Source organism: Bos indicus x Bos taurus, chromosome 17, assembly GCF_003369695.1.
Source record: "Bos indicus x Bos taurus breed Angus x Brahman F1 hybrid chromosome 17, Bos_hybrid_MaternalHap_v2.0, whole genome shotgun sequence".
In the NCBI taxonomy this organism is placed as follows: domain Eukaryota; kingdom Metazoa; phylum Chordata; class Mammalia; order Artiodactyla; family Bovidae; genus Bos; species Bos indicus x Bos taurus.
This window is the reverse complement of record NC_040092.1, coordinates 21,912,137-21,927,655: the sequence shown is the minus strand read 5'-3', so window position 1 is coordinate 21,927,655 and position 15,519 is coordinate 21,912,137. Positions and strand designations below refer to the sequence as shown.

General features: G+C 47.6%; 1 protein-coding gene and 2 non-coding genes across 3 annotated transcripts; all 3 read left to right on the top strand.

The window, feature by feature from the left end:
* Positions 1–14: 14 nt before the first annotated feature.
* TRNAD-GUC lies at positions 15–86 on the top strand. The gene has a single exon. It is a non-coding gene; the product is annotated as a tRNA-Asp (tRNA).
* Positions 87–3,522: 3,436 nt separating this feature from the next.
* Positions 3,523–3,594, top strand: TRNAA-UGC. The gene has a single exon. It is a non-coding gene; the product is annotated as a tRNA-Ala (tRNA).
* A 6,476-nt stretch (positions 3,595–10,070) lies between these two features.
* Positions 10,071–15,029, top strand: UBC (ubiquitin C). The gene is made up of 2 exons (XM_027567036.1): positions 10,071–10,380; positions 11,304–15,029. The coding sequence occupies exon 2, from the start codon at positions 11,307–11,309 to the stop codon at positions 14,973–14,975; it is 3,669 nt and encodes a 1,222-aa protein (XP_027422837.1). The 5' UTR covers positions 10,071–10,380; positions 11,304–11,306; the 3' UTR covers positions 14,976–15,029.
* The last annotated feature ends 490 nt before the right edge of the window (positions 15,030–15,519 follow it).

Genomic DNA, 15,519 nt, shown 5'->3' with positions numbered 1-15,519 from the left:
GCTGGCAGAGCTAGTCCTCGTTAGTATAGTGGTGAGTATCCCCGCCTGTCACGCGGGAGACCGGGGTTCGATTCCCCGACGGGGAGGCAACTTATTTTCTATCGCCTATATCTTATTTTCATTTCTCTTTCAAGTGAATTCTTCAACTTTCATAAAAATTCCTTACTCTTCTCTAAAAAAATAAACCTGGCAAGCAAGCGAGATTTGGTCAGGCAGTTGTCTTATTAACTGCTTGGTCACAGTCACCCACGAGCGCCCTCACTTCTTCCCTTGGTTACAAGAAAAAGTTCTCACATTGAAGCGGAATTTTCCATTTCCGGCATGCCACAACGCGGCTATCAACTGTTTGGTTTATATAATGGTTTCCCCAAATAAAACTGTTTCCCTCTAAAACTAGAAGATGCTCTGCCGCTGCTAAGTCGCTTCAGTCGTGTCCGACTCTGTGCGACCCCACAGACAGCAGCCCACCAGGCTCCCCCGTCCCTGGGATTCTCCAGGCAAGAACACTGGAGTGGGTTGCCATTTCCCTCTCCAATGCATGAAAGTGAAAAGTGAAAGTGAAGTCGCTCAGTCGTGTCCGACTCTTAGCGACCCCCTGGACTGCAGCCTACCAGGCTCCTCCGTCCATGGGATTTTCCAGGCAAGAGTACAGGAGTGGGGTGCCATTGCCTTCTCGGAGAAGATGCTCACTCTGCTGCAAATATTTCATCTTCTTAGGTCTTGCGCCAGCCCAGAGGTTGGCCTTCAGAAAATGTTAATGGATTTGAAACAGAGTGACTCTAAACCGAACTGTTTTCTCGTCTTAATTCACTTGCAGACTGAACTTTTTGAATATAGCCATCATTCTCCCCAGGCTCCTAGTCTTCATTCATTTATTTGTCTGTTCTTTTTTTTTTCCCCCACACTAATTCTATGAATATCTACTGAGTAGTTGTCTGTCAGGCACTGTTCATGACACAGAAGTTAGAGCAGAAAGCAAGACAGAGGAGGCTCTGCTCTCATGAACCTACCAAGTCAGGGACACAGACGATAAACAAACAGTGTAAAAACAGGTTCTGAGACCGATATATACTATGAAGAAAAACAAAACAAAGTGAATGCAAAGGATTCATGGGTGCCTTTTTTATTAAAAACCTAAAAAAAAATTTTTTTTGGCCACCAGCACATCAGGTGGCATCTTATTGCCTCGACCAGAGATCGAACTCACCCGCCTGAAGCAGGAGGGTAAAATTTTAAGGACTGGACCGCCAGGGATGTCCCCTCAGATCCTTTCAGAGAGGTAGTCAGGAAGGCCTTTCTGAGGACCCTGACAGTGAGAAAAAGATGATCATGAGTGTATCTGCTTTCCATGCCAAGAGAATGGCAAGTGCAAACGCCCTGAGGTGCAGGAAGTCTGGTCTGCCTGAGGAACAGCAAAGACAGGTGTGTGGCTAGAGTTCTCCTAGAGAGGAGGAGGGGAGTAAGGGAGGGATACTGGCGGGGCAGGGGCCCCCAGATGCCAGATCACAGAGATGCCAGATCACTGAGAGCCTTAAAGGCCGCAGTTAGGAGTATGGTTTTGATTCTAAGTTTTACACAGAGAGGAAACGTGATTGGACTTGTCTGGAGCAGAGCACTCAGGGACACCTACTGAACTGACTGCTGCTGCTGCTAAGTCGCTTCAGTCGTGTCCGACTCTGTGCGACCCCACAGACGGCAGCCCGCCAGGCTCCCCCGTCCCTGGGATTCTCCAGGCAAGAATACTAGAGTGGGTTGCCATTTCCTTCTCCAATGCATGAAAGTGAAAAGTCAAAGTGAAGTCGCTCAGTCGTGTCCGACTCTTAGCAACCTCATGGACTGCAGCCTACCAGGCTCCTCTGTCCATGGGATTTTCCAGGCAAGAGTACTGGAGTGGGGTGCCACTGCCTTCTCCTACAACCCCTCAACTGGCTTCTGAGCCAGGTCCAGAATACCTCCGCCTAAGCCACCATCCTCTTCCATTCTGCAGGTAAGGTCGCTCTTGTGGTTGTCCCCTTGAGCTACGGGAATAAGGTCAGACGATGGCTTTCTACGGAGCCCCATTCCACACCTCACCCCAGTGCCCTCCTGTTCTTTCTCTGTTTCACCAAACAGCATCAGCAAAGCATCAGTCCACACATGGGGTGATTATGCAAAGCAATAGGCCTTTGCTGGAGTTCAAATAACAGCATTTTTAATAACGAGAACTGGCATTTTAGGGTACGGGTCTTGTACCAGGCACTGTTCTAAACCTTCTCTGTGTGAAGGAGACATGTCATTTGACATCCCTTATATGTGGAATATAAAAAGAAATGATACAAGTGAACTTACTCACAGAACAGAAAGAGATTCAAACTTAGAAAATGAACTCATGGTTGCCACAGGGAAGGGATAGTTTAGGGAGTTTGGGAAGGTCATGCACACAGTATATATTTTAAATGGATAACAATCAAAAGCCTATTGTACAGCACATGGAGCTCTCTTCAATGTTATGTGCTGGCCTGGACGGGAGGGAGCTTTGGGGGAGAATGGGTACATGTACGGCGGCCTCCCTTCACTGTTCACCTGAAACTAACACAACATTGTCAATTGGCTATAACCCAATACAAATTGTTTCTGGAGTCAAAATAAAAATGAAAAAATAATTAAAAAGATCAACCTTCTCTGTGTAACTCATTCAATGGTCACAATCACTCTATGAAGTAGTTACTATTCAAATCTCCATTTCACAAAGGAGGCCCGGAGAGGTAAGGTAATGAAATCACAGCTGCTGGCTCCAGTGTCCTGGGTTACCAGTTCATTTGGACTTTACTGTGAAGAGTTTCAGGTATCCACAGACTGGAAGAGAGATGATCAGTTGAGGATTGAGGTAGCAGGGTATTTTCAGGTGTGTTCTGCACATCATTGTAAGTGACTCTTTCTGCCAGGAAATCTCAAGTGCTGGTGGGAAAAGGTGAAGAAGCCTGTTTTCTGCATTCTCCTTGTCTCTCACCTAACCGGTGAATGGCAACTTGTTGACTTGAAGGACACTCCATTTTCATCAAAGTATAGTTAATTTACAGTGCTGTGTTAGTTTTAAGTGTATAGCAAAGTGATTCAGTCATATATATATATATATTCTTTTTCAGTTATACATAGATAAAAATATAAGTCACTGAAAGTTGGAATGATTGTAAAGAACAAGAAACCAGAGATTTCTGGGTGGGGGTACAGTGGGGGCAAGTCCTTATTCGTTGGAAAGAAACTCTATTTTCCTCTCCTTCTTTTCTGATTGTGAGGAGCAACATTCACAAATAGGCCTGTCTCCCTTTGGTTCTTGGTTCTGGTATCAGTTAGAATTTCGGCTGTAGAGCTATAAACCACAGGCCTAGTTCAGAAACATAAAAGTCAAGTCCGGATTTATTTCGGTTTGTTTTTGCTAAACTGGAAACCCATGTAAATATACAAACTTTTATTTGAAAAAAAAAAAAAAATCTAAAGAATAGACTATAGCAGAGAATTTCAGAAACCATATCAAGGAGGGAGGGGGATGTAGCTCAGTGGTAGAGCGCATGCTTTGCATGTATGAGGCCCCGGGTTCGATCCCCGGCATCTCCACTACAGTGTCCTTTATTCTTCTTTGTGATTTCATTTTACTTCAATTTACGCAAGTGTTCACCATACAAACACCTCGGATGTGATTATAACACGTGGTATTACACTCAATCCTAAAGGATCAGCCCTGAATATTCATTTGAAGGACTGATGCTGAAACTCCAATACTTTGGCCACTTGATGTGAAAAATAGACTCATTAGAAAAGACCCTGATGCTGGGAATGACTGAAGGCAGGAGGATAAGGGGATGACAGAGGATGAGATGGTTGGATGGCATCACTGACTCAATGGACATGAGTTTGAGCAAACTGGGAGATGGTGAAGGACAGGGAAGCCTGGCGTCCCGCAGTCCATGGGGTCACAAAGAGTTGGACAGGACTGAGGGACTGAACTGATTACTCCCCCAGTCACTACCTGAAAATGAGATTTTTACAATAGATGTGACCTCCCCTTGCTTAACTCCCTAACACTCCCAAAGTAATTTTGTTAGAAGAGGCAAAAGGAAACAGTTACAAGAAACATGTCAAGGCAAAACCTAAGGTGATGACTGAAACCACGGCAAAAGTGAGAACAATCATTTAGGGAGTTTACCCCCTGCTTCCTGGCATTTGACTGCAGTTAGAGGCCTGGTGACTCATTCCAGGCCGTGAGACGGCAAGCTTGGAAGTCCTTCAAAGGTCTGAGCGACTGTGCTGGCCTTTGCCCTTTTTTCTGCTCTCAGTAACGACCATTTTTCAAAGGCAGCCACCCAAAAGGAAACCAGCAGTTCGAGGAGGTGGCATTTTGCTTCCCGCTTCCTCCCTAACAGGCCACAGATGAATGCATGAATGGCTCTGGTGCACAAACCTTTTCAACCTATATTTGTACACTGTACTTTATCATTAAAAATAAAAGCTATTTTATTAAAAGAAGGGATCCTGTTGCACTCTGTGGGGTTGGCGGTTCTTTGCAGTAATAACGAATTTGTCAGCCATCAAATCCTTTCTCTCATTTGATCTGACCTCATATTTTAAATCATAAGAACAGCTCAGCTTAGAGCTGGCGGGATCTGACTCTGCACAGCCCTCATGTTTTGAGATGAAACTGAAATTCATGAAATGACTCACCAGTTGGGGTGTGAAATACCGGTGACAGCTTCTCTTTGTAAGGAAATTCCATGAAGGTTATTTCTCCCTAAATGTCAACAAGGTTTTAAGAGATTAAAAAAAAAGTTGAGATTAAAGTTATCAGACCTCACACAAAATGAATCATATGCTTCTGTTTTATTGTGTATCTTATGATTAATATTTCTAATGGCACAATGATAAAGAAAAAAACACCATAAGGAAGAAAGAACAAGGCTTGTGTTGGGAAACGGAGCTTTCTAGAAAAGACGTCTTGAATCTTTGGGAAAAAAAATGTTTTCCAATCATTAGATCTGGTTTCACAATTTTAAAAAAATCAAAGCCCTTTTTCTGAGGTACCAAAAGTAGTCACATTCATGGGACTGCCCTTATGGTCCTCTGGGTAAGACTCCATCCTTCCACTGCAGGGGGCAGGGGTTTCATCCCTCACCAGGGAACTAACATCCCTGCATACACTCTGCCAGGAGTTAAAAACAAACAAAAAACCAGTCAGATTCATGGAGACAGAAGGAATGATGGTGGCCAAGGACTGGGCGTGAAGGATTAGCGTTAGTGTTTAATGAGTACAGAGTTTCAGTCTTGCAAGATGAAGAGTGGAGACAGATGGTGGTGATGGTTGCACGTGAACTGAAAATTGAAGGGTAGTAGAATATACCACCCGAAAATATGTTCCTTTGATATTATTTTGAGCCATTGGCACTTGAAAAACAGCAAAGCAAGGTTTTCACTGAACTCCCCTTATCTGCCCAAACACAGATCCTTCAAAAGGAACTCAGTGGTCCTAGATCCTCTTACCAAGAGTTTAACTAACCAGAGAAGATGGCTTTTGACATAGGAGAGACTAAAATGACACTGAACTTTGTCACAAACTATCATATCTCTATCTATTCTTCTGTTCTCCCAGTAAAAATCATTTACTCTCCCTTAAGAGACCTTTCTATATTAAGAGGATGTGCGTGTGTTAGTTGCTTTGGGACCCCATGGACTGTAGCCTCTCAGGCTCCTCTTGCATGGAATTCTCCAGGCAAGGATACTGGAATGGGTTGTCACTGCCTTCTCCAGGTGATCCTCCTGACCCAGGGATCAAACTCCGGTCTCCAGCACTGCTGGCATATTCTTTACCATCTGAGACACCTGGGAAGCCTGTTAAAATGGTATGTAAGCCTAAATTCTAAAGTCTCCTCTCTGAGTGACACATTTTCCCTCTGGAGTATCTCCCTAACATACACGAGGTGTGCATGTTAATAAACTATTGGTTTTTTGTCTGTAATATCTCTTGCTAAATCTTTCATTACAGGTGTTTTGGCTAAGAACTCAGAAGGGTAAAAGGAAAATAATTTTTCCTCCCCTGCAATATACTTAACACTACTGACCTGTACACTTAAAAGTGGTTAAGAGGATATATTCTGTGTGTATTTTGCCACAATCTAAAAACAACAAATTAAAACACAAAACAAAGCAAAGACCCAATGAGTTAACTAACTGCTTAACATTCCTATACTAGGCAAAATTGGGGACTGGAACTTCAGTATGATTTTCTCACTGGTGGGTTATGAAATGGGTTGTTTTGAAGCTGGGCAAGTTCGTGTTCTGCCCACACAATGCAAATGCACACATGTACGCAGGGAAAGGAACAGAGTCTCTAGGGCTTCTTTTTTTCCCCCAAGCAGTAGGTTTCCTTGACTTCCTTTTATAGTTATATAACTGATGACACTGCAAGGCAAAACTTTCCCGTTTAGCTCTCCGATTTCACCCTCTCTCTTGGGAGGAAAATGTTTGTTGGTTATTTTGTGGACATTCTCATGATGCTGAGTTAAGTCCCATACAGTGTTGTGACCTTCAAGGGGGACTGAATCTGTTGGGGGAAGGAGGAAAGGCAGGCAGTCCAATCTCCTGCAGCCCAACACCCAGGCCCTTTGTGAGCTCAGCTCATCACATGCTCGTGCCTGCCTGCCAATTCTGCCTTGTTGCTGGGCCTCTGTCACTCTTCCATTGGTGCCAGCTCTGAAGCAATCCTTTCTGGGGTGCTTGCAAAGGACGGATAAGTGGGTGGAAGAAACTGAAAATGGATCCAGTGACTCATCCTGCTTCTGGCATGTTCTAGCACATTGCTTTCTAGGTCAGGGGATTTTAGGAGCGTGACTTGGATTACTGAATCCAAGTGGGACATTTAAATCTTGGGAGCCCTTCTCAGCAAAAAGAAAAGCAGTTGTAACAACAACAATAATCCTCTGTAGATCAGGGTTTGTCAACACAGTGGATTACTGACATTGGGGGCCAAGTTAATTCTGTATCGTGGGGGAATGTTCACTGCAGATTGTTTAGCAGCATCCCTGGCCTTTCTCACTAGATATCAGTGGCACCCCTCAACCCCAACAGCATAGTGTGACCACCAAAAATGGCTCCTGGGAACTGCCTGGAAGTCCAGTGGTTAGAACTTGTGCTTTCACTGCTGTGGCCTGGTTTCAATCCCTGGTTGGAGAACTGAGATGCTACAAGCCTAGTGCTGGGACAAAAAAAAAAAAAGGTCTCTAGACATTGTCAAATGTCCACCCAGGGGCCAAATCTCCCGTGGTTGAAAACTACCGCTCTGGAGAAATAGCAGCCACCTGTCTTTGGAGAGGTCATTTTTCTCTCCCCTCCCTCTTACCTCAGGGCTAGACCTTGGGCAAATTTTTATTTCTATTTGCTTCAACCAAACCCACAATTAGACTTAAATTAGAGACTGCAAAGGTATTGCAGAGAACTCTTCTGATAGAGACAACATCCGTGTTTTCAGTTCATTAAGAATATAGTTTTCTCTTTGGAGATAACCCCTGGCCTATTCCCGCCTCCCCTCCCCTCCCCCTCCTTTGAGCCTCTCTTCTCTCTCCTCTTTATCCTTCTTTCCTCCCATGTCTCTGAAATCAGGCCTGTTTTTCTCTGTACCTTTTGGATTCTAAAAAAAATTTGTGACTCAAGCTTTAAACAGCATGAATCACAAGGCTTGCAGCAAAGGAACAGCCCAAAGCAAACAGGGTGTGGTTTGAAGCCAGGCCTGGTCATCTGAGAAAGAACCTCACCTTTTTGTTCTTCTGTAAATTTCTTTCTGAAATTTAGGGAGCCTGGCGGGGAGGGAACAAAAACAAAAACTTAGAGCCTCAATGTTTTGTTCCTTTAAATCCCCTTTCCAAAAATTTAGAAATAACTTTCACAGAAATCTGTATTAGAAGTCGTTGTGAAACCACAGAAATGTGGTTTGCAGGGAGAAGGGGCTCCAAGGAGCTCCAGTTCTGTAAGTTTCAGTACAGAAAAAAATTTGGTGAGAGGCAAAGTGATAAATAAAAAGTGATTTATTAGACTAAGATGATTGTAAGGCTTACAAGTGGCTGGGTGAGAGGTGCTGCACGCCAGGTACTTAGTGGGCTACAGTTTTATAATCAAAAGAAAATTGGGGAGGGAGAAAACCATCTTCCTCATTCTCACGTAGACATAAAGCTTCCATCATCAGTTCCTCCTCCACATCGGGCAGTGTAGTTTTCTTATCCCTAAGTGGTCGAGTCAGGATGGTCATGGCATGACAGAGATGAGCAAAAAAAGGTGGTAACATATACTAAAAATGGTAAAACACGTCAGGTTTCAGTATAATGTCACCCTTTCTTTATATTTTTTAGTGTGCCCAGAGGCGCATGTCCTAGGAATCAATGTTATTGAGCTCAGTGGGCAGGATGTCGGTCTCATTCTACCATTGTTTCATTGGTTTGGGGGCCTGCCTAATGCTTCTGTTGCATGGTTTTATTGCTGAGAAAGCCTGCTTGCTTTCGTGGTTAAGTATAGCTGCTTTCTTGAGTGAAAGACCCCTTAATTTATAAGGATCTCCCTTACTCTTTTCTCTTATAACCCCTTAGGGGATTAACTATTTAATCACCAACTTTGTCTCTTAGTCCCTAGGGTCTACTAACATGAAAAATGACATTTTAAATTTTAACTTCCCAGTAATAAACTCATCCTGAAAAATGTTAAAAATTGACAGAGGCTGTTAAGAAAACTGCTTGGATCTTTTTCGTAACTACATATATATGGGTTACCAAAGAAAATATATACCAGTTTTGTTTTTATTCACATTTTATGTATAATCTTTAAATTATGTAATACAGGAATGCAGTCTTTTCCTAATGGCAGAATATTTCTTAGTTGGTTGCCTCTTTTTCTATATACATATATTTTTGAAGGCGTTAGTGGTAAAAACTGAAAAACACTCTCTCTCATTTATAGAAATAGGAAATATTCTAGAAGAGTCCAGAAAGAACAGTAGCTGGGGAATTGCAGACAGGAGGAAGATTTTTCACTGTAAATTTCATGTAAACATGTTAAAAGTGTTTTAAGGTTTCATCATATTCATATGGTTTAAATACGTTTAAAAATCTGCTACAGAAATGACATAGAAATCAACCACAAAATACATTGTCATAAAAAATAAAAAAGACTAACTGGTAATCCTTTTACCCAAATGAAATTTGCCTATAGAATTAAGTTTTATGTTTGGGATATTAATTTCACCCCCAGGAATAAACAGGACTTAGATTCAATTAATATCTTTTTAAAGTCTTGGGCTTAAACAGGTTTGATTTTTGATTTCTGAGCTCAAATAAATATCAACAGGATTCAAATCCTGACGCCTCCCTGTTTACAAATGAAGCACAAACCAGGAAGCCTAAAGAGCAATCTGGAAAGTTCTATCAGCTTCCAGGTCCAGCTCAAAGAGTTTTACACAGCTGTGTGCAATTTGTGCTTTTCTTTTCAAAATTCAATGTACACCCGCCATAGGGATTTCTCCCTTGGAAACTTATTTTTTATTCCTGTTCGGAGGAATTCCTGAGGGTTCTGACGACCTGTCTGAGGCGAGCTTTAGACCGTAGCCCTGATATTTGCCGAGTCATTCACCTTGTCTCGGTGCCCGCCCGGTGGGGGACGGGCTCGGCCGCCATAAATTGGGGGCTGGACCCCCAGGGAGGCCTCGCGACGGGCTGAAGATAAGGGGGTTAGGGAAATACTGTCGTTGTCTAAAGTAGATCCAGAATAAAGACCCCTCTTTATTTGCGAGGTGGGGGGAGGGGCAGGGAGGCGTCCGCGCCTGGGGACCCGGGCCCTGGCTTGGCGTGAGACGCTTGACGGGACCACTGTCCGCCTAGGGCGGGTCTCGCGAACGGCGGGACCCGTCCGGGCTGAGAGGAGGGGGTAACGGGTCCGGTTGGCTGGACAGCCCATTCCGGACGCCCAGATAAATCCGTGCCGGGTTTTCGCGCCTGCCGCTCCCCGCCTCCTTCCGGGCAAGTCGAGGTCCGGCTGCTTCCGTTGTCTTCTGTTCAACGAACGCGCTGATCCCTCCGCTCGGCCGCTCAGGACGGCCGCCCGCTCCCTAGCAGAATCGGTCCCAAAGCCCCAGTCTTCATAAGAGAGCATCTTAAGAGGAGAATGAGTCGATTCTTGGGGACTGCTTTTCTCTTTAGAGGGTGGGAGGCCTGCGAAAAGTAGTCCCTTCCTGGCTTTTTGCGGAAGAATCCATCGGGGTGGGGTTACCCATGACTATATAAGGAAGCCCCGGGTGTGGCGCAGGCAGTTGCGTCCGGACCGGGAGTTCAGTCTTCGTTCTTCTGTGTTCGCTGCTGCCACCACCACTAATTGGTGAGGAGGGGTCCCGGGGGTCTTGCGGCCGCACAGCCGCTGGGGACGCGGGTGGTTCACCGGCCCACCGCGGGCCGAGGGGCATTCGGGGCCTACAATTCCCCCGGGCGCGCGAGCAACAGGGTGGCCCTGAGGGGTAGGAACGCGGCAAAATGGCGGCCGTCCCTGATCCCTCAGTGGGAGAAGGCAGGCTCTGAAGGTGGTTCTGAGGTGGGACGCGAGGATGGGGCTAGGGAGGGGACTGCGAGTGTCAAGTGAACGCGAGAGGCCCGTAATCTCTCCATGGCGGCGGGATTCAGCTTTCTGTGGGACGAGGGTTGAGTGACGTGTGAGGGAGTCGAATATTAGGTCACGGTTTGACAGGTGCGACTACTCGATTTCCCGTCGCAGTGGTGGTGGTGGTGTTCAGTCGCTCAGTCGTGTCTTACTTTGCAAGCCTATGGGATACAGCACGACAAGCTTTCTTGTCTTTCGGGGGCTACTTACTGCAGACGCCACTGAGCCGTCCTACGCCCGCGATGGGGGAGGGGACGCGCTGGCCACCGCAGTTAGGAGACATCAGCCCTTCTGTGGGCTCATAATCTAGGGTGGGGCCATCTCCCGGCGTGTATGTGGGGAGGTGTTTACTCGTCTTGGGACACAGGGTTTGGGCCTGGGGTGGACGCTGCAGTGTTGACAAAGGACAGACATCCAGTGAGGGGGGAGGATAAGTGAGGCCCATTAATTGATTTGGGTCAGGCTTCCCTGCTTCTCTCTCTCAAGTACCTGAAACTGTTTTTGAGCTTGTTAAGCTTGTGAGTTGTTGGGCAAGTTAGTTGTTTGGCTGGTACGTAGTGAAGTTTTTAACATTAGGCGTTGGTTGAGCCGTGAATTAACTGCTAAATGGTGGGGCTCTTTTTTGTGTTACTTTTTTGTTCCAACAGACAATGCAGATCTTTGTGAAGACCCTCACTGGTAAAACCATCACTCTGGAGGTGGAGCCCAGTGACACCATCGAGAACGTCAAGGGGAAGATACAAGAAAAAGAAGGCATCCCCCCAGACCAGCAGAGGCTGATCTTTGCCGGGAAACAGCTGGAAGATGGCCGCACCCTGTCTGACTACAACATCCAGAAAGAGTCCACTCTGCACCTGGTCCTCCGCCTCAGAGGTGGGATGCAGATCTTCGTGAAGACCTTGACCGGCAAGACCATCACCCTGGAGGTGGAGCCCAGTGACACCATCGAGAACGTCAAGGCCAAGATCCAAGACAAAGAGGGCATCCCCCCAGACCAGCAGAGGCTGATCTTTGCCGGGAAACAGCTGGAAGATGGCCGCACCCTGTCTGACTACAACATCCAGAAGGAGTCCACTCTGCACCTGGTCCTCCGCCTCAGAGGTGGGATGCAGATCTTCGTGAAGACCTTGACCGGCAAGACCATCACCCTGGAGGTGGAGCCCAGTGACACCATCGAGAACGTCAAGGCCAAGATCCAAGACAAAGAGGGCATCCCCCCAGACCAGCAGAGGCTGATCTTTGCCGGGAAACAGCTGGAAGATGGCCGTACCCTGTCTGACTACAACATCCAGAAAGAGTCCACTCTGCACCTGGTCCTCCGCCTCAGAGGTGGGATGCAGATCTTCGTGAAGACCTTGACCGGCAAGACCATCACCCTGGAGGTGGAGCCCAGTGACACCATCGAGAACGTCAAGGCCAAGATCCAAGACAAAGAGGGCATCCCCCCAGACCAGCAGAGGCTGATCTTTGCCGGGAAACAGCTGGAAGATGGGCGCACCCTGTCTGACTACAACATCCAGAAAGAGTCCACTCTGCACCTGGTCCTCCGCCTCAGAGGTGGGATGCAGATCTTCGTGAAGACCTTGACCGGCAAGACCATCACCCTGGAGGTGGAGCCCAGTGACACCATCGAGAACGTCAAGGCCAAGATCCAAGACAAAGAGGGCATCCCCCCAGACCAGCAGAGGCTGATCTTTGCCGGGAAACAGCTGGAAGATGGCCGTACCCTGTCTGACTACAACATCCAGAAAGAGTCCACTCTGCACCTGGTCCTCCGCCTCAGAGGTGGGATGCAGATCTTCGTGAAGACCTTGACCGGCAAGACCATCACCCTGGAGGTGGAGCCCAGTGACACCATCGAGAACGTCAAGGCCAAGATCCAAGACAAAGAGGGCATCCCCCCAGACCAGCAGAGGCTGATCTTTGCCGGGAAACAGCTGGAAGATGGCCGCACCCTGTCTGACTACAACATCCAGAAAGAGTCCACTCTGCACCTGGTCCTCCGCCTCAGAGGTGGGATGCAGATCTTCGTGAAGACCTTGACCGGCAAGACCATCACCCTGGAGGTGGAGCCCAGTGACACCATCGAGAACGTCAAGGCCAAGATCCAAGACAAAGAGGGCATCCCCCCAGACCAGCAGAGGCTGATCTTTGCCGGAAAACAGCTGGAAGATGGCCGTACCCTGTCTGACTACAACATCCAGAAAGAGTCCACTCTGCACCTGGTCCTCCGCCTCAGAGGTGGGATGCAGATCTTCGTGAAGACCTTGACCGGCAAGACCATCACCCTGGAGGTGGAGCCCAGTGACACCATCGAGAACGTCAAGGCCAAGATCCAAGACAAAGAGGGCATCCCCCCAGACCAGCAGAGGCTGATCTTTGCCGGGAAACAGCTGGAAGATGGCCGCACCCTGTCTGACTACAACATCCAGAAAGAGTCCACTCTGCACCTGGTCCTCCGCCTCAGAGGTGGGATGCAGATCTTCGTGAAGACCTTGACCGGCAAGACCATCACCCTGGAGGTGGAGCCCAGTGACACCATCGAGAACGTCAAGGCCAAGATCCAAGACAAAGAGGGCATCCCCCCAGACCAGCAGAGGCTGATCTTTGCCGGGAAACAGCTGGAAGATGGCCGCACCCTGTCTGACTACAACATCCAGAAGGAGTCCACTCTGCACCTGGTCCTCCGCCTCAGAGGTGGGATGCAGATCTTCGTGAAGACCTTGACCGGCAAGACCATCACCCTGGAGGTGGAGCCCAGTGACACCATCGAGAACGTCAAGGCCAAGATCCAAGACAAAGAGGGCATCCCCCCAGACCAGCAGAGGCTGATCTTTGCCGGGAAACAGCTGGAAGATGGCCGCACCCTGTCTGACTACAACATCCAGAAAGAGTCCACTCTGCACCTGGTCCTCCGCCTCAGAGGTGGGATGCAGATCTTCGTGAAGACCTTGACCGGCAAGACCATCACCCTGGAGGTGGAGCCCAGTGACACCATCGAGAACGTCAAGGCCAAGATCCAAGACAAAGAGGGCATCCCCCCAGACCAGCAGAGGCTGATCTTTGCCGGAAAACAGCTGGAAGATGGCCGTACCCTGTCTGACTACAACATCCAGAAAGAGTCCACTCTGCACCTGGTCCTCCGCCTCAGAGGTGGGATGCAGATCTTCGTGAAGACCTTGACCGGCAAGACCATCACCCTGGAGGTGGAGCCCAGTGACACCATCGAGAACGTCAAGGCCAAGATCCAAGACAAAGAGGGCATCCCCCCAGACCAGCAGAGGCTGATCTTTGCCGGGAAACAGCTGGAAGATGGCCGCACCCTGTCTGACTACAACATCCAGAAAGAGTCCACTCTGCACCTGGTCCTCCGCCTCAGAGGTGGGATGCAGATCTTCGTGAAGACCTTGACCGGCAAGACCATCACCCTGGAGGTGGAGCCCAGTGACACCATCGAGAACGTCAAGGCCAAGATCCAAGACAAAGAGGGCATCCCCCCAGACCAGCAGAGGCTGATCTTTGCCGGGAAACAGCTGGAAGATGGCCGCACCCTGTCTGACTACAACATCCAGAAGGAGTCCACTCTGCACCTGGTCCTCCGCCTCAGAGGTGGGATGCAGATCTTCGTGAAGACCTTGACCGGCAAGACCATCACCCTGGAGGTGGAGCCCAGTGACACCATCGAGAACGTCAAGGCCAAGATCCAAGACAAAGAGGGCATCCCCCCAGACCAGCAGAGGCTGATCTTTGCTGGGAAACAGCTGGAAGATGGGCGCACCCTGTCTGACTACAACATCCAGAAGGAGTCCACTCTGCACCTGGTCCTCCGCCTCAGAGGTGGGATGCAGATCTTCGTGAAGACCTTGACCGGCAAGACCATCACCCTGGAGGTGGAGCCCAGTGACACCATCGAGAACGTCAAGGCCAAGATCCAAGACAAAGAAGGCATCCCCCCAGACCAGCAGAGGCTGATCTTTGCCGGGAAACAGCTGGAAGATGGCCGTACCCTGTCTGACTACAACATCCAGAAAGAGTCCACTCTGCACCTGGTCCTCCGCCTCAGAGGTGGGATGCAGATCTTCGTGAAGACCTTGACCGGCAAGACCATCACCCTGGAGGTGGAGCCCAGTGACACCATCGAGAACGTCAAGGCCAAGATCCAAGACAAAGAGGGCATCCCCCCAGACCAGCAGAGGCTGATCTTTGCCGGGAAACAGCTGGAAGATGGGCGCACCCTGTCTGACTACAACATCCAGAAAGAGTCCACTCTGCACTTGGTCCTGCGCTTAAGGGGAGGTGTTTTAAGTTCTCCCTTTTAAGCTTTCGATAAGTTACATTGCACTTTTCTTTCAATAAAGTTGTTGCATTCCAAATAGTGTAATTTATTTATTTAGTTAGGGGTGGGTTAGAGTTCAAGGTTTTTGTTCTACCAGATGTTTTAGTAGTAATCTGGAGGTAAGAAATGTCAAGAAAACATGGCCTTAATTAGAACTGTAGTGGGTGAGTATAAATAAAAAATTTGGAGGTTGTAGTTAGAATTCTCCATATGTACACTCATATGTAGATCTACTTATAAGCTACTGATTTTTAAAAGCACACGTTTGGGAGTTGTGCTTAAGAGTGGGAAAGTTTCTGGAATACCAGCAGGGAGGTGGTATTAAAAAGAGGGTGGGGGAAAACAAAAAAAAGAGGGTGGGAATGGTGGAAGAGAGCCTGCAGAAAAATCACCTTTAGTACATAGTTGCAAGTTCACCTTGAGGTGCCTAGAAAATCGTTTGACCAGATTTTTGAAAAAGATGTGGCATAATCTCATTAGACTTCATGCTAGAAAGTTTGGGATTTAGTAATTAAAGCTATTGTCAT

Coding starts and splice junctions, on each gene's coding strand:
- UBC (XM_027567036.1), top strand. CDS start 11,307: ATGCAGATCTTTGTGAAGACCCTCACTGGTAAAACCATCACTCTGGAG.